General features: G+C 49.3%; 1 protein-coding gene across 1 annotated transcript in view; it reads right to left on the reverse strand.

Annotated features, from left to right (window-relative positions):
- The window catches only part of GLDN (gliomedin), a gene marked incomplete at both ends in the record, with an annotated part of 43,098 nt that overhangs the window by 2,216 nt on the left and 17,898 nt on the right, over positions 1 to 22,984 (reverse strand). Inside the window, 8 exons of the mRNA XM_080706812.1 lie at positions 1,927 to 2,077; positions 3,100 to 3,225; positions 3,417 to 3,500; positions 6,287 to 6,406; positions 7,944 to 8,090; positions 19,006 to 19,113; positions 19,667 to 19,684; positions 21,980 to 22,031. Of these exons, the coding sequence (XP_080562938.1) occupies positions 1,927 to 2,077; positions 3,100 to 3,225; positions 3,417 to 3,500; positions 6,287 to 6,406; positions 7,944 to 8,090; positions 19,006 to 19,113; positions 19,667 to 19,684; positions 21,980 to 22,031 (806 nt within the window). The remainder of the gene's footprint in view (positions 1 to 1,926; positions 2,078 to 3,099; positions 3,226 to 3,416; positions 3,501 to 6,286; positions 6,407 to 7,943; positions 8,091 to 19,005; positions 19,114 to 19,666; positions 19,685 to 21,979; positions 22,032 to 22,984) is intronic.

Below are 22,984 nucleotides of genomic sequence, written 5' to 3' on the forward strand. Positions count from 1 at the left end.
AAAAGCGAATTATGGTCGGGCGTGGTGGCCCATGTTTGTAATCCCAGTACTTGGGAGGCTGAGACAGGAGGATTTCAGATTTGAGGACAGCCTCAGCAATATAGCGAAACCCTCAGCAACTTAGTGAGTCCTTGTTTCAAAATAAAAAAATAAAATAAGGCTGGGGGTGTAGCTCAGAGGTAGAAGGCCCCTGGGTTCAATCCCCAGTATCAGTACCAACCAACTAACCAACCAATCAACCAACCAACCAAGTGAATTATGCTTCGAAAACTACCTATATCCAGAACAATTCAGCGACAGTAGGCTAAAGGAACACCAGAGGGCGCCATTGAGCAGCGTAGGAAATGCGGGATGTGGGAATTTGTGGATATTCCTTTGAGCACAACACACCGGAAACCATTAAGACACCTTGAAGTAAGTTTGAAAAGAAAATCAAAGACTGAGGGCTTGGGAAGGCCCTGCTTGTCTCAGCTCACAGGGGACACCCTCCTCTGAGTGCTCGGGACTCAGTACCACCCTGTGGCCCCGCCTGGAACAGGGTCCTGGGAGCTGCTTTCCTCCTGAAGCTGTGTCTCCAGGAGAGCACGCTGATGGCGCTCCACCTCTCAGCGCGGTGCCAGCCACCCCTAAGGAGGCCAGGCTGCGGAGCCGGGTGTGGGCACACACTTGTAATCCCAGCATTTGGGAGGCTACTTAGTGAGGCCCTCGGCAACTCAGTGAGACCCTGTTTCAAAAATAAAGAATAAAAAATAGGGCCGGGGGTGTAGCTCAGTCGTAGAATGTCCCTGGGTTCCATCCTCAGTCTCACAAAAATAAATAAACAAACAAACAAATAAATAAATATAAATTCACCGGCTCTTGTTTTGCATAACTAGGGCTGTGCCTGGAAGGACCCTTGGCTCTGGTCCGTCTTGAGGACAGTCTGAGGCCACAGGACATGCTGTCTCTTGTCTAAGGTCAGAAAGTAAATGGAACAGTGGGAATCAGACCAGGTGTCCTGGTCCTGGGTGAGCTGCTGCCTTGATTTGCCCGAGTTAATCTGCTACTCCTCTGAAGCCCAGAAATCAGTTTCTTCTGAAGCCATGAAGACGAAACTTCGACCGTTCTCACGGGGAGGCTAGAAGGCTCATGGCTGCCCTGGGCAGTCTTCCCCCGCCTTGAGGATGAAGAGACGGGCGCTGAGCTGCCCCACGGGCTCCCTGGGGCCACAGGTCAGTGTGAAGGCGGAGACTCCTGACTTGGGCTGCTATCCCTAGTCTTCAAAGACCCAGCTGTGATCAACATCCTTATGCCTCCGATGTTTCCCCTCCCTCCCTTCCTCCCTTCCTTCTTTCCTTCCTTCCTTCCTTCCTTCCTTCCTTCCTTCCTTCCTTCCTTCCTTCCTTCCTTCCTTTTATTGGTACTGGGGATTGAACCCATGGGTGTTCTACCTCTGAGCTATACTCCCAGCCCTATTTTATTCTTTATTTTGGAATAAGGTCTCCCTAAGTTGCTGAGAGCCTCCCTAAGGGACTGAGGCTGTCCATAAACCTGAAACCCTCCTGTCTCTGTCTCCCAAGTACTAGAATCCCACGCACGTGCCACCATACCTGTCTATGCCCCCAATTTTCCCAAACAAAACTGATGGCAGGGAGCGACATCTTTTTTTTTGCAGAGGCTCCGTGGCTGCCTCCTCCTTCAAAGGATGAGGAATCTGCCTCTGAGCTCTCTCCTAAGGTGACCAGAGCAGCAAGAAATGCAGACAGCAGGCTTTTGGGTGAGGCTGCGGTCACCCCGTCCCGAGACTCATTTGATCAACAGGTGCGGACTGGCTTCTGACTGAGCGTCAGCCCTGTGGACACGGGGCAGCGGGGGCACCGCCTCGCTCCTAGGTGGCTCTGGAAGGTGCGGTCTGGGCGCAGGGGGGGCCGTGGCTCCGGCGCTCACCTCACTATGATGCTGGAGCCCCCTTTGTGGTAGTACAGGGAGTTGTTGAAGACAGCGTGCCCGCAGCCGTGGAAATAATACGGGAGGTGGATGGACGTGTAGCTGCCGTCCAGGAGCGAGGCCTGGTCTTTGTACTCCTTCACCATGATGCCTGCGGAGGTTAAGCCAGGGAGAGGCCGTTACCCGCTGCCCACCGATCACAGCTTGGAAGAGAGCCGGGAAGGAACTAAAAAGGCGGGAAAGAGATCGCAGGATGCTCCCTCTCAGGCCCTTCCGGTTTGAAGAGCCAGGGATTCCCAAACTCCATGCAGGTTCCTAAGAAGTCTCTCAGACGTACCTGTCACAGAATTGGCTTAGCTCCTCCAGACAGAAAGCGCCGCCCCTCCCGGCCCACTGGCCAGCGCTTCTAAAGCCTCTGTCAAGTAGCAGCACTGGCTGCCGGGAAAGGCAAATCCCCGGTGCGTGCATAGTCAGCATCCTGCAGTCACCTCCTGCCTCTGCCTGGCTCCAGCGGCCATGCTATCCCACAGGGCTCCTCTCCCTGTTTGAGCCCCAAAGCCATCTTATCTGGGCATCTGGGCAGTTTCTACCAACTGGCCAGTTAGCCTTGAGGAAATTAAGACACTAACGCTTTCAGCTCTTTCTCCAGCATGAATATGGCCAGGCACCTTCCAGAAAGAGGCCGCTGTTACTGCCACAGGCGAAGCGTGGCCCCGTCCCCTTGGGACGGCACCGACAACAGGAGCAAACTCCAAGCGCCCTTTACCTTCTCCCTTGGGCTCCCTTAGTCCAGTGGGAATCCGAGGACCACGGCCCAAGTGCTCTCTGGGATGGGGTGAGCCTGAGAGAGACGCGTGGTATTCAAAGGATCTGTCTCTGACATTTCTCACACATTATGGTTTGGGGTGTGGTGTTGGTGTTTCTAAGGCCTCGTGCTATCTGTTTCCTTGAGAAGCATTGCCTAACACGGGCCAGGCCCCGTTAAGGGGTGCACTGGTCTTGTTCAAAGGAGGAGCACGTTCTACCCACTTACACGTGCTTTGAGAAACCAGGAGCCATTTTTCACACCAATCACAACAGGGGTTTCAGATGCACACACGTAGAATCGGCCTTAGGGTAGCACAGATGAAAAACTTACAGTTCGGATATGGATTGTCTGTTGAGCGAAAGTACCTGAAAAATGTTCAGTCACCCAAATACGGTCGTCACTCCTGTTAGCAGATTCTCTTATCCAAGTCCCAAACGTCTCGGTAACTTTTAGTACTTGTGTTGCGTTTCCAATGGAAAGGATCGTGGAGTCTGCTGAAAAAGAGAAAGTTACTCGCCTGCTGCCGATGACTTTGAGGCCTGCGATTTTTGAATTTCAAGACAGGGTGCTTTTGCTCTATTGTGGATGGAATTTTATTTTGTTTTATTGGGGGTGGGACCCACAGCCTCGTACCACCCTCAGGTACCGCTGAGCTGCCCCGCCCGGTGCTCTGTGCACGCACCTGCCTGCGGAGAGCGGCGCTCACTGAATTTCTCGTCTGATTTCCCCACCAGGGTGTCATCATTTGGTACCACACATGTCTCACCTGCAAAGACAACAATAATAAGACAAACAAGTAGAGTTGACACAGAGAGACCATGCCGCCTTAGAACTGCTCCCCCCACCTCATCCCTGACCCGCATCCCGGACCCCATCCCATGAGCGTTCCTCAGAATATGACCACCAAGTCTCTGGGCCCCTGCTGCTGAGCAACACCAGCCACATGCTTTTGATCCCTTCCCGCCTGGTGAACCTCAGCGAGCTTTCCACGGCTGCAGGTGCTAAGATAACGCAGCGCTAAGAGGATGTCCAGAGCCGCGCATCCGCTTGGATGGTCCACATGGTGGTGCATGCTGGGAATCCCAGCATTTGGGAGGCTGAGACAGGAGGATCACGGTTCACAGACAGCCTCAGCTACTTAGTGAGGCCCTCTGCAACTCAGTGAGACCCGGTTTCAAAATAAAGAATAAAAAATAGGGCAGGGGGTGTAGCTCGGAGGTAGAATGCTCCTGGGTTCCATCCCCAGTACTAAAAAAAAAAAAAAAAAAAAAAAATAAGAGGATGTCCATGTCTTCATCTGCTTGGTGTTGCTATGAAAGAATACCATAGATCTGGGACCTGTAGTAAATATGGTTCTAGAGGTAAACCCACCTCTGCTTTGTCAGGACCCCTCTCTACCTCCAAGCTACACCTTGGGGTAACTTGGGGTCAGCACTACACCTTGGGGGGTGTAGCTTGGAGGTAGAATGCCCCTGGGTTCCATCTCCAGTACTGCGCACACACACACACACACACACACACACACACACACACACACATCTGGAGCCAGGGGCGGGCCAAGCTCAGGTGTGAATGCCTGGCAATTAGGAACTCATTTCTATGAGCAGAGAAGATGGTGATGGCCTTTCACTGAAAGTCCTGGGCCAAGCCCTGACCACCCAGGAAGCTGAGCAGAGGCAGATGCTTACCCAGGTCCCACTATCATGGCGAATAGTGTTTGGCAAATTAGACTTCTGGGAAAGCTTCGGTGGGACCCCTTTTCCCAGGCAGGGGTCCCTGCTCGGCTCACTCAAGGTAGGCCAACAGAGGGCTGAGCCTCGTGGTGGGTGGAGCTGGCTGCCAGGAAGGGCGGGCTGCTCAACTCCAACATGGCGCTGATGGCTGGGGAGAATTACTAAGAGGTTTGGCTAACTGGGAAGGGGGAAGTGGGCACTTGGAGAGCACAGATTCACCCATTCTGACAGCTGAGCACATCTCCTTGAAATGACTTCCAGAAAGAAGTGCACCAAACCAAGTATGGATGGTTTAGGAAACTCTGCCACGGCATCCAGACTGCCTCCTCGCGGTTAAAGCCAGGCGACCACCTGCAGCACCTCGTAGGAAGAAATGTTTCTCTCTACCCCCGCTTTTTCTTTTTGGTACTGGTACCTCTGAACTTTACCCCCAAACCCTTTTTCGGTACTGGGGATGGAACCCAGGGGCATTCTACCTCCGAGCATCACCCCAGCCCTATTTTTTATTCTTCAGTTGGAAACAGGGTCTCACTGAGTTGCAAAAGGGCCTCACTCAGTAGCTGAGGCTGGCTGCGAACGGCGATCCTCGCGTCTCAGCCTCCCGAATGCTGGGGTTACAAGCGTGCGCCACCACGCCTGGCTTCCTTTTTGTTTTTTATTTTGAAGCAGGATCTCGCTAATTTGCTGCAGCCCTTGCTAAGTAGCTGAGGCTTCCCTTGAACCCGTGATCCTCTTGTCTCAGCCTTCCACATGCTGGGATGACAGGTGCACGCCACAGTGCCCGGCTATGACCCTCCATTCTTAGCTTTAAATCCCCCAGTCACCCTTGCCACAGATTTGCTAAAGAACAAGGCCCCTGGGCCCCAGAGGCCAGGAGTTCTCTGCCATGGGTTGGCCCAGGCCAGGTCCTCAGGCGCCACTTCCCACCACTGAAAAGACGGTGCTCTGAGAGCACGGCTCGACCGCCAGATAAACCTGGGTGTGGATCCTGGCACTGCCACTTGCTAACTGAGAGATCTCGGGCAAATACTTGGCTCCTTGGGCATCCGTCTTGTATCTGTAAGTCAGAGACAATAACGATGCCAATATCACAGGAGAGTTCTGAGAATTCAAAGGATTAAGCTCTGGGCACCGTGCCTGGCACATCGTCAGCACTCGATAATTAGTGGTGGAGAGCTGGGGTGTAGCTTGGTGGTGGGGTGTGTGCTCGGCCCAGGGTTCGATCCTCTGTGCCAAAAAACAAATACACACAAAACTAGGGGTGGTGACGGTGGTTCTGTAGTTATCTGTGACTCCTGAGCAGGAGCCAAGCCTTCACCCCATCCCCCATGAGGCGGGTGCTGCACAGAATTGACAGCTCAGCCCTCAGGACTGCTCAGGGGAGAGGATGAGGAGGAGGAGAAAGAAAAAGGAGGAGGAAGAGGAGGAGAAGGAGGAAGGGGAGGAAGAAGGGGAGGAGGAGGAGGAGGAGGAGGAAAAAGAAAGAGGAGGAGGAAGAGGGAGAGGAGGATGAAGAGGAGAAAGAGGAAGAGAAAAAGGAGGAAGAGGAGGAGGAGGGAGGAAGAGGAGGAGAAGGAGGAGGAGGAAGAGGAGGAAGAGGAGGAAGAGGAGGAAGAGGAGGAGGAGGAGTCTGGTGATTAAAGGAGAGGGATGAAGGACAGGGGTGGGGGCGCAATTCTAGGCTTGCCCCCATGTTGCAAGAAGAAAACTCTCATTTGGAGCAAAAGTCCTGTGTTTAAAACAAATCCGGTCGCGCCGGGACGCAGCTAGACAGTCTGGGATGGCTGGAGGAGGCGGAGGGCCTGGTGGGGCTGGTGACCTGGGCACTGGCCGTTGAACACGTTCGGCTGCCGAGGGCCTTTGGGTCTTCTGCTTCCAGGGGGCCCTGGAGGGCCGGGGGGTCCGGGGGGCCCGGGGGGGCCTTGGTCACCTTTGGCACCTGGAAGGGGGACGACAGGGAAGAGTTTGAGAGTTGATAAAGATGATCGGCAAAGACTGGGTTTCACAGGAAGGACAAGAGAGCGACTCTGGAAGTACCGTAGTAGGTCCTGCGGGCCTACTATGTGCCAGGAACTGTGCTAAGCGTCTTTCAGGTCTCCCTCTTCTCCCAAGACACTCTGTGCAGCAGCACAGAGCTCAGGCGTCTCCGGGAAGCTAAGTGGATGGCCGAGGTCACCCCTGGGTAGGAGTGGCTTGAGGCGCCCGGGGTCACCCTTGTCGCTGGCTTCTGCCGACGGGTCTCCACCCTGACCGTGTATTTTAGGGTCTGAGGCCGGGCCCGATGGCGCACACTGCAGCCCAATAGGTGGGAGGCTGAGACCTGAGGATCACAGGTCTGAGACCAGTATGTAGTAACTTAACATGACCCTGTTTCAAAATAAAAAATAAAATTGGGCTGCAGCTATAACTCAGAGGTAGAATGCCCCCTGGGTTCAATCTCAGTAACACACACCACACATGCCCGCACGCGCACACACACACAAACACACACACACACACACCACTGAAGAAGCTGTATGAAACTTTAAGGTCGGGCTCCATCTCAGGCTGATCAGAATTGCTAGTGGGGAGGTTGGTCACCTGTATTTATTTTTCTTTTTGCAGTACTGGGGATGGAACCCAGGGGATGGAACCCAGGTAGAATGTCCAGGGGCATTCTACCTCCGAGCTACATCCCCAGCCCTATTTTTTATTCTTTATTTTGAAACAGGGTCTCACTGAGTTGCAAAGGGCCTCGCTAAGTAGCTGAGTCTGGCCGAACTGCCATTCTCCTGTCTCAGCCTCCCCAATGCTGGGATGACAAGCGTGCGCCACCACGCCCGGCTGTCCATTTCTTACTACAGACTAGAAAGTCAGCCACTGAATTTTGTCCAAATTCTAAGTCAGACGGTTCAGGATCAGAGTCTGGGATGAGTCTGTCTTGACTGTGAAGAAAACGCACGTGTCTTCTGTTGGTGACCTCTGACGCATCTTAACCTGTCTGGTTCTGGACTTCAATCGATATTGGAAGAAAGAAGTTTCTTTCATCCCATTAAATCCAACCCTGGCTTTTAGACCTAAGTTATTTAAACACCTCATACTTAGATACCAGATCTGTTCTTGCCCCACATGGAAAATGGAGAAGCATGCACCATATTCTCTTTGAAAGTACAGAATCTGCTTGGGCGTGGTGGCGCACGCTTGTAATCCCAGCATCCGGGAGGCTGAGCAGGAGGATCGCGGTTCGCGGACACCCTCAGCTACGTAGTGAGGCCCTTTGCAACTCAGTGAGACCCTGTTTTAAAATAAGGAATATAAAATACGGCTGGGGGTGTCTCTCAGAGGTAGAATGACCCTGGGTTCCATCCCCAGTACAAGGAAAAAAAAAATCGAATCTCAGAATGGGTTCAAAAACAGTTGGCCACAAGAAGCCAGCGTGGAGAGAAGATACAGTGGCCCTTGGAGGGGAAGGGGCAGGTGTCGGGGCAGCCTCCTACCTGCCAGCAGCACGTCATTGGATACATCGCCTTTGTCTCCCTTCTCGCCCTTCTGCCCTGGGGGGCCCTCGTTTCCAGGCAAGCCCAGTTCACCGTGGTCTCCCTTTTCTCCCTTTTCCCCCTGATTTCCTGGGGCTCCAGGTAGCCCTGTGGGAGGAAATAACACGTTAGCTGGTTGCACGGGAAATCCTGGTGCGCCAGGTTGCAGATTGTTACCGTACTCCTGCAGGAATCTACTATGTACTTTGGGGGTAAAGCAGCCTTACAGACCAAACCTATGGCCCTTCACAACCCTTTTAGGGCAACAATACGGTCCTGTATTCATTACAGAGTAGAATTGAGCCAGGCATGGTGGCACACACTTGTAATCCCAGCATTTGGGAGGCGGAGACAGGAGGATTGTGGTTCGTGGCCAGCCTCAGCTACTTTAGTGAGGCTCCTTGCAACTCAGTGAGACCCAGTTTCAAAGTAAAGAATAAAAAATAGGGCTGGGGGTGGACCTGGGAGGTAGAATGCCTCTGGGGTCCATCCCCAGTATGGAAAAAAAAAATCAGTTTGGAGCCAGGCTTGGTGGTACACAACTGTAATTCTAGTACTTAGAAGGATGAGACGAAAGGATCACAGTTTCAAGGCCAGCTTCAGCAACTTAATGAGACTCTGTTTCAAAATAATAATTTAAAAAGGGCTGGAGATGTAGCTTAGAGGTAGAATACCCCGGGTTCAACCCCCAGAACCAAAAAAAAAAAAAAAAAAAAGAAAGAAAGAAAGAAAGAAAGAAAGAAAGAAAAAAGGAAAAGAAAAATCAGTTTGGGGAGATGGGATGGAAATGGATAGAATTTGCAACAAATAATGGAAGTGAGGAGAAAGCCATAGTGTAGGAAAATTATGGGGAAAACAACACTGAAAGCTGTTTTTGAAATGAAGTCTGGGGCCTCTGGGGTGGGGAACGCAGGGAGCAGGCCTCTGTGTGATTCCAGCTGCTGTCTACAAACAGTCACTTTTTTTTCTTTAATCCAGACTTGTTATTTTATGTTGGCAGGGATATATAAGACCAGGGAAGAAGCTGCCATAGACCACCATTACAAGGGTTAAAAATAAGCTGGAAAGGATCAGATGGGTTGGCAAGTACTTTTACTACCTGCCGGAATAGACTCTAGAATTGGATTCATTCAGTCAATGTAATTCAGCATATTAACAATTTAAAAATAATGTGATTATCTCCACAGATGCAAAAGAGGCATTTGATAAAATTTGACACCCATTTTTCATTTAACAAAAATTCTCATTCAACTAGAAACAGAAGGGAAGTTTCTCGATCTGAAAAAGGGCCCCCATGACCAAACTAACAGCAACATCATTCTTGCCAGGGAAAAGCTAAAGGTCTTCCCTTAATATCAGGAACAGGACAAGGGTATCTGCTCCCACCATTTTCCCTTTACATTCTAGTGGAGGATGAATTAATTGCATCTTTATATGCAGGTGACATGATTGTTTATGTCAAAAATCTCAAGAAATCTATAACAAATAAAAAGCTCCTAGAATTCATGAGTATACCGATATCCTTGGGTCCTAAAAGGGAAAGCGGTTGCCTGATACGGTATGAAGACATTGCTAGATAAGGATCGATTGACAAGGTAACCTATCTTGGGGAATATTTGCCTGTTTTGATACGAATCCCATGAAGACAGTTCTCAGCAGGCTCAAAGAGACAGACATTTCCGGCAGCAGGGAAGAGCCAGAGGCATGTGTCAGGGCAGAAGAACCCGAGATGATTTAGAATCCTGTGCCTTTTCTAATTACTCTGCCATGACGCTTCTTTGGGTCCAGGCTGGCCGCCCATTTATCCGTATCTTATGCCCACTAATGACCGATACCCATCCTCCAATGTCCTCCCCTGGTATGGCAAATGTCCTCTTTCCAGTTTTAAAACCATATCTTGCCTCCTTCCTACCACCAGCCCTGCCGGAGTTCAATATAGCTGTCCCAAGAAAATCACAGAATTCCAGACTGGGAAACACCTTAGAGGTCATTTAGATCAACCTTCCTTCCGAGGCTAAAGGCCTCTCTCTGCTACCCAGCTGGCTCTTCTCAAGCCCCTTCAGTGGTGGGGAGGATTCCACAACACATTTCCATTCATACTTCAATGTTCTGTAACCCACTGATCTCAATTATCCTCTAGAACATCAATCTGTACTTCTGAGCACCTTTCCTATACTCCATGATGGAGATTGAGCCTGATTTGGTTCTAATAAGAGCTATATTAATTGCTAATAAGAATAAGCTTTCATACTTAGGCGAAACAATAAAATCCTTTTCTCTGCCTCTGAGCTGACAGCCAAGAGCTGCAGCCAAGATCGACCTCGGTCAGCTAAAAGCTAGCTGTTAGCCCAGCTAAAAGTGGAATGCTAAAACAAGCACTAAATTCTCACAGTAAAGTTGAGCGAACCCTATACTGATTACCAAGTACACAAAAGAGTTATAGCCCAAGGCCTCCATACTTTAAAAACAAGTTTCAAACATAATAAATAACTTCTAGCAGATAGAGATAGAAAAAGGGTAAAAAGTCCCCAAGGACACGGGTGGATGGCACAGGCCTTCTCCAAAGAGGGCGCATACCATGTGACCCCTGACCCTGTTAACCAAGTAACACATCTTGGTCATAAATCTAATAATAAAGGCTAGTACCACGGAGATAACTGGTGGGCCTGTGCCTGCATTAGGTCAAGGGGAAGTAAAAAGAGCATTGGCTAAGCAGGATGGGAGGAAGCAGATAATGCATCCTTATAAAAAAGGTTCTCTGTTCAAAACTTCAGTATCTTACCTCTAAGGCGCTCCACCCCATCCCTCTCTGATGCAGTGCTTTGATGGTCTATCCCTTCTCTACTTTTGTAATAATAAAAATTGCTTAAATCGCAGCAGTATTTTTTTCTGAACTAGCTAAGAACAAGAACCCATGTCGACACCTCACACCATTGCACTCCAGAGGAGTGATAAATATTCAAAATGGTTTCTGCCCTTCCATATTCAAGGAATCATTCACAGACTCCCAAGTAATTCAGCAGTACATGCAAGAATCTCAAGGTTTTGATCATTGTGAGAAAGTTTCATGAGCCGGGCGTGGTGGCGCACACTTTTAATCCCGGTACTTGGGAGGTTCAGACAGGAGGATCACGGGTCACAGCCAGCTTCAGCTACTTAGTGAGGCCCTCTGCAACTTTGTGAGACCCTGTTTCAAAAGAAAGAGTGAAAAATAGGACTGGGAGTATAGCTCGGAGGTAGAATGTCCCTGGGTCCAAGTTCAAGTACAATAATTATAATTTAAAAAGTATCATGAACAAAGAAACATGTGCTAGGTTTTAGCCAAAGCCACAAGAAGTATCTTAGTGAAAGCCATGAAATTCAGTGGAGCCAGAAGGCCCGGGGTGGCTGCTTCTGCCAGTGGTAAGTGGGCGACGTCGTGTCCTGACCAAGGAGTTGCCATCGAGTCCCGGCTGCACGGTGGTCTAAGTGCAATTGACACTTTCTAAAGGTTTTACATGACCCAGATTTAGCAGTGCCGGGAAAATGGAATCTGCTGCTTACTCCAAGGTTTTCTTTTTTTAGGCATTTTTTTCCACACGGAGTCTTTCTGCGTCTTCATCCGATTTTTTATTCCTTTCTTTTATTCTTACCTCTCTCGCCTCTTGTTCCTTTCTCAAAGGGGCCAGACCTGAAGCAGGAAGCGGCTGTTGTGACAGGGCCCCTCGGGGCAGGGATTTGAAGGCAGGTGACACTGCACCCCTGGGATCTGTACCCCGGGCTTCTCCATCCTGTGGCTCCCGGGCGCTCTGAGTCAGCACATTCTGCTGGAGGAGAAAGGCCAGATCCTGCCCGCCTTGCTGGTGTGCTAGCAGGGCTCTCCGCTCTTCAGTCATCGCCCACTCAAAACAAACATTTTTGGGGCTCCAGTCTGGGGTCAACTCTGACATCTTCACAACAGGGGGTGAGGGAGGATGCTTTATTTTTGGCAGTACCATCTGCCACTGACTAAGGCACAGGGAAAAAGGGGCCAGAGAGTATCACACAAAACCCAGTCCCAAGAAGGGAGAAGGAGGAGGGTGGTTATTTTTGTTTTTTGTTTTTTAAGTGAGCATTTTTAGAGAGAACGCGGCAGCATTAACTTTTAAACGAGAAAATGAGAGACAGATGGGAAAAAAAGAAAATGTTGCATTTCGAGGCTATAGAATGGCAAGCTTCAGCGAAGACTGCTGGGCAAACAAGGGACGCCATTACCGTCCCTCTGAGTTTCAACTCTTCTGTGTTTTCAGATGCATGCAGGGCATTTCCACTTGGATTTTTTTTTTGGTCAGTAAGTCAGAGGCAGAAAGACAAATGCCACAAATTCTCACATATATGGAAGACAAAGTCGATCCCCAAAAGTACAGAGTAGAATAGTAGTAGATAGAGTCTGGGAAGGGTGGGAGAAGATGGTTGAGTCGTTCATGGCTACGTCTGGATGGAAGGAATAGCTTCTAATGCCCTGTCGCAAAATAGACTCAACTTTGTGACGCATACTAGTTGGTTATTTCTGATTTTTTTTTTTTTTTTTTTTTTTTGGTGGTACTCGGTTCCTGGAAGCCCTTCTACTTCCGGGCTACACTCCCAGACCTATTTTTATACTTTTTATTTGGAAACAGGGTCTCTTAAGCCAGCGCGGCTGGCTTCGAACCTGCGCCATCCTCCTGTCTCCGCCTCCCAAGCGCGGGGATTACAAGCGTGCGCCACCACGCCCGGCTATAGTTGGTTATTTCAAAATAGCTCATAGAGATGATTTTGAATATTTCCAACGCAAAGAAATTGTGTAGGTCTGAGGTGATCACTATGCCAGTTATCCAACTCTGATGATTATACATTGTGTACACGTCTTGAAGTGCCATGCTATACCCCTTAAATATGTACAATTTAATATGTTCACTAAGAATATATTCATAAGAAAGTTTAAGCTGAGTATGGTGGTGCACACCTGTAATCTCAATATTTGGAAGGCTGAGACAGGAGGAATATAGGTTCTAGGTCACCTTCAGCAATTTACCAATGCCCTCAGCAACTTAGTGAGACCCTGTTTCAAAATAAAAATAAAATAGGGGTGGGTGGTGTGTGTGGCTCAGAGGTAGAATCCCCTGGGTGTAATTTGCAGTACCAAAAAAAAAAAAAAAAAAGCAAAAAAAAGTTTAAAAATGTTTAAAAGTTGGACATAAGCCAGGCGTGGTGGTGCACGCTTGTAATCCCCGCATTTGGGAGGCTGAGGCAGGAGGATCGTGGTTCAGGAACAGCCTCGGCTCCTTAGTGAGGCCCTTTGCAACTCAGTGAGACCCGGTTTCAAAAATAAAGAATAAAAAATAGGGCAGGGGGTGTTAGCTTGGAGGTAGAATATCCCTGGGTTCCGTCCCCATTACCACAAAAAAATGGACATAAAAAAAGTTCTTTTGGGTCTAAAACCAGGTGTCCCTGTCACCATTTTTAGAGTCAACAATAATAAAAGCTAGCATTAATACAGAAGTGACTGTATTAATGTGTGTCAGACCCTGCCCCAAGCACTTCACATCCATTTACTAACCTAGTCTTCCTAACACTGTAAGATTGAGATTAGCATTGGCTCCATTTTACAATATAAGGAAACAGGGCGAAGACTGGTCACGTGACTTCTCAAAGGCGCACAGCAGTAAATGGAAAGTAAATGGAAAGCCAGGCCCCAGACCAGGTCCCTGGGCTTTGGGTCTGCTTTCACACAGCCCTACCATCGCCCTTAGTGATGCTAAGTCAGAGACGGAGGGCCTTTGATATTTCAATCTCCTGGAAGCAACGACTAGGCTAGAGGTCTGGCTTTACCTGGTTCCTCTTCTTTCCAAGAACCCACCATGGCTCCCAGTCGCTCCTGCATGCACGGAGCTGAAGCCCCAGCCCTTCTTTGAAGGTCGTGAACCCTGAGACCCACGGGAATCAAGCCGGGGCCCTCAGCACCCGTGGGGGCCGCCTAATCCTTTCTGTTCTCTCCCCAGGACGCCCTCCCCCGGCCCTCTTCTTATTTTCACGATGCTGCCTGTGTACGGGGACTTACAAGGCTGCTTTTGCTAAAGGCCATGACTATACTTGGCCTGCAACTAAAAGCAGGGAAAAAACTTGGCATCTTGGTCTTCATGTTAGCTCTGTTTCCTTAATTACCTTATACTTCATGACCTGCTCAGCTCCGCAGGGAGGCATGTTAATCATCTAGGGAGTGTGTGCCGGTAGTGGAAAATTGCTTTGGTATTAATTTCCAAAATGTAAAAAGCAGTCAGAGCCTGGGTGCTGCGCCGGCGCTCAGGCAGCGAGGGGCGGCGGCTGTTGCAAGGCAGAGTCCCCTCTCTCTGATGATTCACCTACAGTAAAAGCCTTAGGGACAATCAAGGCCTTTGGCCCTAAAACTATGTAGAGGCAATCAGAGCCTCAGTTTACCTCCTCTCTTCCCCGGCCCGCCTGGGTGTAGAAAGGTAAACTCCGTGCGCTGCTTTGAAGCCCCCTAGTTGATGAGCAACCAGTGCTGCCAATACAATAGAGGCGAAGGCCAGGGAGATTCTGGACCCTGCACCCAGTGAGTGCACTGGCCAGAGACAGAGGCTCCACCTGGCTAAGGAATAAGTTCCTCGCCCGTTGCCTTGGGAACGCTGATAAGAAGATACCAATACAAAACCAGTTGAAAGCCCGGGGATGGGCAGGGGCCAGAGCTCCATACCTATTTAAGGGCTGGGGTCCCAGCGGGGGGAGGGCTCCATTTTCGGGCCCTCCAGTGTGCGTGCCAGCACGGTGCTTTTTCTTCTCTATTTCTTACTCATTTTGTAATAAAGACTTGTTAAAGCTGCACCTATTAGTTTTAATTTTTCTGTTCAACAAACTTTAGTTGAATAAGAAAAAGAGCACACAGCACCATTTAAACCGTAACAGAGTGTTTTATCTAAAGACTGGTAATACAGTATTTATCAGACCCCCTCAAAATTGTCAACATTCTCTATCTCCCTTAGAAAAACAGGTATAGACGCATTTGAACAATCCTGGGCTAGTGGGTAATCGCCTCTATGCAATTTAAATTTATTTGCCTTCTCTCTAATTTCATTTCTGTTTTTGGTGCTGGGGATTTAACTCGGGCAACTACCACTGAGCTACACCTCAGCCCTTTATTTACAATTTTTTATTTCAAGACAGGGTCTCACTAGGTTGCTGAGGCTGGTCTCAGACCTGCAATCCTCCCGTCTCAGCCCCCCATGTCCTGGGATGCCAGGCACGTGCCACCACTCCTGGCTCGCCTTTTCTCCCCTTTACTGTCTTCATCAGCGTGCGGCAGTGAGCCTTCAGAGGGCGGAGGAAAAAGCGTCCCTTCCTCCCCACAGATGCAGGGGCTCTGTTATTTCTGGACCTCCACATACCTCCACATAGTGAATAAACTTTCCCTTTCCTGCCCTTACTGGGCGTTAGGTTTGAGCAAATCTTCTAAAGGTCAGACCTCCGTCTCGGCTCTTTTTGAGAGCTGCCCTCTCCTACTCGCCCCGGGCCTAGTTCTAGCCTGGCCCCCCGGCCCCAAGGCTGCTTTCCTTGTGAGCGCTGCGGAATCGGCAGGGCTGGATAACACGCTTGGCATCTTTCCAGGATAAACCAAATGCCTGCACAGGCCGTCATCACTATTCTAAGCCGATGTTCATTTATAATGATAATGATTATCCTGCATGTCGCCGCTACTGTGTAATTACAGTTGTAATTGCTGGAGGCCTTCGGAGGCCCCGCGACCTGGACGGTGCGTACCCTCTCATGACAGGCTGCTCCCGGGAACATGCGCAGGTAGGCCTCGCCAGGGACAGCGGTACTCAACAATTTCTCTCCCGCCCCACTGCCTCTCTTCCAGTTTGTTTATGGGCATAACTGCAGAAGTACTCAAAGGGTAACTAAGCTATTTGCTTTTAATTTTTAATATTTATTTATTTATTTTGCGGTACTGGGGATGGAACCCAGGGACATTCTACCTCGGAGCTACCCCACCCAGCCCTATTTTTTATTCTTTATTTTGAAACAGGGTCTCACTGCATTGCAAAGGGCCTCACTAAGTAATAGCTGAGGCTGTCTTCAAACCGCCATCCTCCAGTCTCATCCTCCCGAATGCTGGGATTACAAGGGTGTGCCACCACGCCCGGTTCCTGCTATTTTTTTTTTTTTTTTTTGGTGGTATTGGGGTTCCTGAAAACCCTTCTACCTCTGGGCTACACTCCCAGGCCTATTTTATATTTTTATTTGGAAACAGGGTCTCTTAAGCCAGCGAGGCTGGCTTTCGAACCTGCGCGATCCTCCTGTCTCCGCCTCCCAAGCGCGGGGATGACAAGCGTGCGCCGCCACGCCCGGCTCCTCTATTTGTTTTTTAAATGTGCTTTTACTGGTGCATTATAGTCTCACCTCAGAATGTAAATCATGTTGACAGTGACACATACGCACACAGTACTTGGTGGTGCCAACCCCCGCTCCCCGCCTCTCCATTTCTTTCCTTTCCAATTACAGAGTACTGAGATTGACGCTTGTATATTCACATATGTACACATGGTCGATGGTAGTACTTCCATCAGTGAACCTGTCTTCCTCCTCCCCTCCCCTTAGACCCCCTCCCTGGCCCCGCTGAGGTTTACCCTCCATTATCTGGTGCCCCCCTTGTATTCCAATCTCTCCCTAGCTTGCATATATTATAGAAAACATATGACCCTTCATTTTTTGTGGTTGACTAATCTCACGTAACATAATGTTCTGCAGGTTCTTCCACTTTCTTGCAAATGACATAATTTTGTTCTTCTTTATTGCCGAGTAGAAAAGACAGCCTTTTCAACAAATGGTGTTGAAAAAACTGCTTATCTATTTGTAGGAAAAAAGGAACTAAATCCTTACCTCTCATCCTGCACAAGAGTCAACTCAAGATGAATCAAAGACCTGGAAGTTAGACCAGAGACTGTGAAGCTACTAGAAGCTACTAGAAGCTACTAGAAGCTACTAGTGTTGGCACAGGTCCAACACTCCAACACACAGGCACAGGTAGAAACTTCCTCAACACGACCCCCAAAGCTCAGGAAATTAAAACAAGAATTAGTAAGTGAAATGGCATTAAACTAAAAATTTTCTGCTCATCAAAGGAAACCATCAAGAGTCTAAAGAGAAATCCCACAGAACGGGAGAAGATCTTTGCCAGCCATCCCTCTGACAGAGGACTAATATCTAGAATATACAAAGAACTTAAAAAAAAAAACTTTACACTCAAAAAACAAATAACCCAATCAAGAAATGGGGAACTGAACTGAATAGACACTTCAAAAAGGAAGAGATACAAATGGCCAATAGATACATGAAAAAGCGTTCAACATCATTAGCCATCAGGGAGATGCAAATCAAAATGACACTGCAATTCCATCTAAGCCCACTCAGAATGGCAATCTTCAAGAAGTCAAATAACAATAAATGCTGGTGAGGATGTGGGGAAAGAGGGACTCTTCTACACTGTTGGTGGGATTGGAAACTAGTTCAGCCACTATGGAGATCAGTGTGCAGAGTCCTTAGAAAACTGGGAATGGATTACCATAGAATCCAGCTATACCACTCCTGGGTATCTTTCCAAAGGGGTTGAAATCAGAGAACTACAGTGACAGATGCACACCCATGTTCATAGCAGCACAGTTTGTAATAGCCAAAATATGGAGCCATCCAGGTGTCCATCTACAGATGAGTGGATTACACAATTATGGGAAGTAACTATACTACTTGATAGAGTTTTCTAGTATTTCTTCTAGCCTAGGGTCTAGACAGGGATTTGGCGTAGCAGAGCCAAGAGGCTGAACGTAGAGGATATGGCGGAGTCTTTGGCTAAAATTGCCCTCTCTCTGCCCCTCAGCTGCGTCCAACCCTTTTAGATGTGCCAGGCCTTCCTAGGAGCCTCCTGTGAAATCTCGTGTCCTCTGCCATGGGCCAGGAGAATCTGCCAGTCCTTCTCCACGGATCCCTGAGGACTAATGCTCAGAGCCCTCCAGAACCCTCCCCGCCTGGTCGCAGCCTCCTGCCAGGCTTTGGACCATGTTTCCTGCTCCACATTACCTCCCGGACACATCTGACAGCTGGTCCCTCTAGGCTGTTGCTCAGATGATGGTGGTGCCCCAGCTCACAACCAGTTAGAGGCCAGCCACCTCTTTCTAATCTTCCCAAAGAGGGGAAAGCCAGCCTTCGGGGAGGCCTGGAACAGGCCTTTCTATTCAGCCAGGTAATCCCTCCCAATGGCCAGTGTCGGCCCATTGATGTGTGTGTGTGTGTGTGTGTGTGTGTGTGTGTGTGTGTGTGTGTGTGGTGCTGGGGATTGAACCCAGGGGCATTCTAACTCCATCCCCAGACCAATTTCTATTTATTTATTTATTTATTTATTTATTTATTTATTTATTTATTTATCTAGTGGTGCTAGGGATGAAACCCAGGGGCATTCTAGCTCTGAGCTACACCCCAGCCCACTTTTTTATTCTCTATTTTTGAAACAGGGCCTCACTAAGTAGCTGAGGGTGGCCGTGAACTCCAATCCTCCCGTCTCAGCTTCCCAAGGACAGGGATGACCAGTGAGCTACCAAGCCCGGCTAGCCCACTGGTTCTCAAATAGATGCAAAGACTTGTTGAGAAGGAGGAGGCAGGGGATGGCAAGTCGGGGTTAACCCTGAAAGAACTCAGGAGCCAGCGCCTGTGGCTGCCACACAGCCCACCGGTGTCCCTCGGAAGGCGAAGGCTCCTGCTCCTTTCAAATTTCCATCTGCATCAGATAAAGCAGAAAGCTGGGAAGTAGTTCCTAGGGAGACAGCATCTCTAATGAGATGTAAGCATCTGTCAGGTTGGCTTGGCATCCTGGAACACGATGGCTTCCTGTTAGGTGGTAAGCCAGCCCTGCGTGCTGAAGAGGAAACGTCCTACCCCCTGCACACAACTGGAGCCCATCCCAAATGCAATCATGGGGCAAGGAATAGGAAAATAATTAGAAGAATCGCCAAAGTACCAATTTTTCCTCTTTTTCCATTTGCTCCCTTTTCGCCCTTTGGGCCCTGGAGACCAGGCTGTCCGTCCGATCCATTGTGTCCTGGTAACCCACTAACTCCTGGAGGTCCTGCATCCAAACACAGGAACAGGGATGGTAAAAACATCCTGTCGACACTACTGTGCTTCCCTTTAGCCAGTGAGACTGCACAGGCTCGTGGCCCTCCCACACCTCCCTGCTGCTTCTTCCTTCTCCATCTGGGGCGGTGACAGGGGGCAGGGATGGTGATGGCAGGTTCTCCAGGACGGGGACACACGGAAGGATGGGGAGCAGCCGGGCGTGGTGGCACACGCTTGTAATCCCCGCGCTTGGGAGGCTGAGACAGGAGGATCACACGGGTTCAAAGTCAGCCGCAGTTAACTTAGTGAGGCTCTCAGCAACTTACTGAGACCCTGTTTTCAAATAAAATATAAAAAAGGTCTGGGAGTATAGCCCGGAGGTAGAAAGCCTCTGGGTTCCACACCCCCCCCCCCGCCGTACCACCAAAACAAAACAAAACAAAAGGATGGGGAGCAGGCAGGGCACCCCACGCTTCTCTGCTCCTCACCTCTGTGCCCTTGGGGGGACCCTGGGGACCCAGCGCCCATCCCCACCTGAACTAGGAATGTTCGTGAGCTCTTACCTGGAGGGCCAGGGGGGCCTACAACAGAGAAAGAAATTGAGATGGTAAACCACAGGTGGAAAGAAACATTCCAGCCCCACATCCCTGTTCCTTCCTTAAAATATATCCTAGTCATCTACTGCCCCTAAGGATTGGAACCCACTCTTTTGAAAGTTCATTATATTTTCCAAAAGGATCCTTAAACACAGTTTTATGAAGACCCATTTGACAATCAAACCACCCACTTTTTTTTTTGGTGGTACTGGGGCTTGAACCCAGGGACCTTCTACCTCCAGGTTCCACCCCCAGTCTATTTTAACTTTTTGTTTTTATTTCTTTTTCCCCCTGGATTTGATCTTTATTATTATTTTTATTTAAATTTTTGCGGGTCTGGGGATGGAACCCAAGGGCATTCAACCTCCGGGCTATACCCCCTGCCCTATTTTTTATTCTTTATTTTGAAACAGGGTCTCACTGAGTTGCAAAGGGCTTCACTAAGTAGCTGAGGCTGTCTGGGAACCGCGATCCTACCTTCTCATCCTCCTGAATGCTAGGATTACAAGCGTGGGCCACCACGCCCGGCTCTCGCTAAATTCTTAAGGCTGTTGTTTTCAAACCTGCAATCCTGTCACAAGCCTGCATTCCTCCTGTTCCAGCCTTTCAAGTACTGGGATTGTAGGCCTGCACTACCACACCCAGCTGTGATGTCTTTTGAAGCTTAAGGAAGCTGTGCTTCAGGTCCATGGTGTGCTGTTTTAACGTGAAGACCAGTCCACTGTTCCTCGGCCTCCCAGGGAGAGGCAGGGGCTGCAGGGGGCCTGGGCCATCATAGCCTGGCCAGCGCCTCCCTCGGCTTGCTTGTGGGTTGGGGGGCAGCTGTGAACACCTGTTGTTATTCATAGTGCCTGTGTTACCCCGGCCCCCACCTTCTGAGGGTGGGAGGCCTGGGACCCTTCCTCGGCTGAGACGCAGGCCTCTGACAGGCCAGACACAGAAAACCATCTCAAAACCACACATCAGCCATTCTTATTCCCAGTCTTGACCAAGCGGTGGCACACCCTTGTAATCCCAGCATTCGGGAGGCTGAGACAGGAGGATCATGGTTCGCGGACAGCCTCAGCTACTTAGTGAGGCCCTCTGCAACTCAGTGAGACCCGGTTTCAAAATAAAGAATAAAAAATAGGGCAGGGGGTGTAGCTCGGAGGTAGAATGCCCCTGGGTTCCATCCCCAGACCCGCAAAAAAAAAAAAAAGCATTTCTTTCTGGGTGGAGCTTGCCTATAATCCCAGAGGCCCTGAGGGCCGAGGCAGGATTGCAAGTCGGAGGCTAGCCTGAACAACTTAGCAAAACAGTGAAGAAAGAAAGAAAGAAGAAAGAGGGAGGGAGGGAGGTTAGGTGGGTGGGTAGAGGGAGAAAGAGAGAGAAAGAAAGAAAGAAAGAAAGAAAGAAAAGGAAGGAAAGAAGAAAGGAAGGAGAGAGAGAAAGCAAGCAAGCTGGGGATATAGCTCAATGGTATGTCCCTGGATTCAATCCCCAGTAACACACACACACACACACACACACACACACACACACACACACACACCCCACTTCTTTTTTTCTTGTGATACTAGGGATGGAACCCAGGGGCATTTGACCTCCCAGCTACACCCCTTATTCTTTATTTTGAAACAGGGTCTCACTGAGTTGCGGAGGGCCTCACTAAGTAGCTGAGGCTGTCTGGTGATCCTCCTGTCTCAGCCTCCCGAATGCTGGGATTACAAGCGTGCGCCACCACGCCCGGCTTAAGAGAACTCTACTTCTTGTGTAAAAGAATCCTACCTCTCTGCAGTCTTTTCCCTTCTATCTTTCTCCTTTTCAAAACTAAGGGAATAAAGGAAACATCTATGGCTCTGGTTCAAGTTACCGCACGTTTCTCATTACCCAAGTCCTGGTTACTTTCCATGACCGTATTTCTATGGCAATATCAGAAAATGATAGTTATTTCCCATAATTACACCATAATTATATTACAATTGTCTTTCAGCCCATTAAAAACATCTGGCAAGCAGGGCGTGGTGGCTCACGCTTGTGATCCCAGTACTTGGGAGGCTGACACAGGAGAATTGTACAGGTTTGAAGCCAGCCTCAGCTACTTAGTGAGGCTCTCAGCAACTTAGTTAGACCCAATTTCCAAATAAAAATATAAAATAGGTCTGGGAGTGGAGCCCGGAGGTAGAAGGCCCCTGGGTACCCACACACACAAATCTGGGAAGAGTTATGGAGCATGCATTTCTGGCCGTGGCTTCCGGCCGCCGCGGCCCTGTGGAGAGCAGAGTGTTGTAAGCAGCCCACCTGTGAGGCAGATGCCCTTGGTGCTGTTGCAGAGGTCCACAATCACTCTGACCTGCAGGGAGACACGGCGATTAGAAGCACACAGTGGGCAGCGGGCCCTGGGCCTGCCCTTCATTCATTTACGGAAAGCCACTGTAAAAACCCCTCAAGTAACTGCAGGGTCAAAGCAGAAGCCCAAGGAAAACGAAACTGAAAGGAGCCGGGCATGGTGGCGCAGCCCTGTGATCCCAGTACTCGGGAGGCTGAGACAAGAGGATGGCAGGTTCGAGCCCAGCCTCAGAAACTCAGCGAGCCCCTCAGCACATGAATGGGACTCTATTTCAAATTAAAACGGAGCTGGGGGTGTAGCTCAGAAGTAGAATGTCCCTGTGTTCAAGCCCCAGTACCGAAATTAAACAAGTAACCCCAAAACAACAACATGCAACTAACCAACCACCCAAACAAAAAAAAAAACACTGAAAAGAAACCCTTAAAAGATCTAATGATGATTAATATAACTGCTCTGTTAACATCATGAGCAGAATTTCTGTCAACTTCAGAGATGTGAAGAAGCCACCAAATTCAATTTTTAACATTGCGACGACTTGGCTCCTCTCCTCCACCTCAGTATCTAAAGTGATTTTGTCTTTTATCTAGGTTTATTTTATTTGCTAGAAGATCCAGAGGGAAACTCACACTGTATTGACTTTTTTTAATTTTTTGCGGTATTGGGGGTGGAACCCAGGGACATTCTACCTCTGAGCTACATCCCCAGCCCTGTTTTTTATTCTTTATTTTGAAACAGGGTCTCACTGAGGTGCAAAAGGCCTCACTAAGTAGCTGAGGCCGTCCACGAACCGCGATCCTCCTGTCTCAGCCTCCCGAATGCTGGGATGACGAGCGTGCGCCACCACGCCCGGCTTCATACTGTATTACCTTTTTGCCAGGTATTTATTGACTGCCTCAGAAACTTAGTGTGAAATATATCATACATGTCACAAATGTCTAAAATGTATAAGAACAATT

The sequence above is a fragment of the Muscardinus avellanarius genome, assembly GCF_963383645.1.
Source record: "Muscardinus avellanarius genome assembly, chromosome: 12".
NCBI classification, from domain to species: domain Eukaryota; kingdom Metazoa; phylum Chordata; class Mammalia; order Rodentia; family Gliridae; genus Muscardinus; species Muscardinus avellanarius.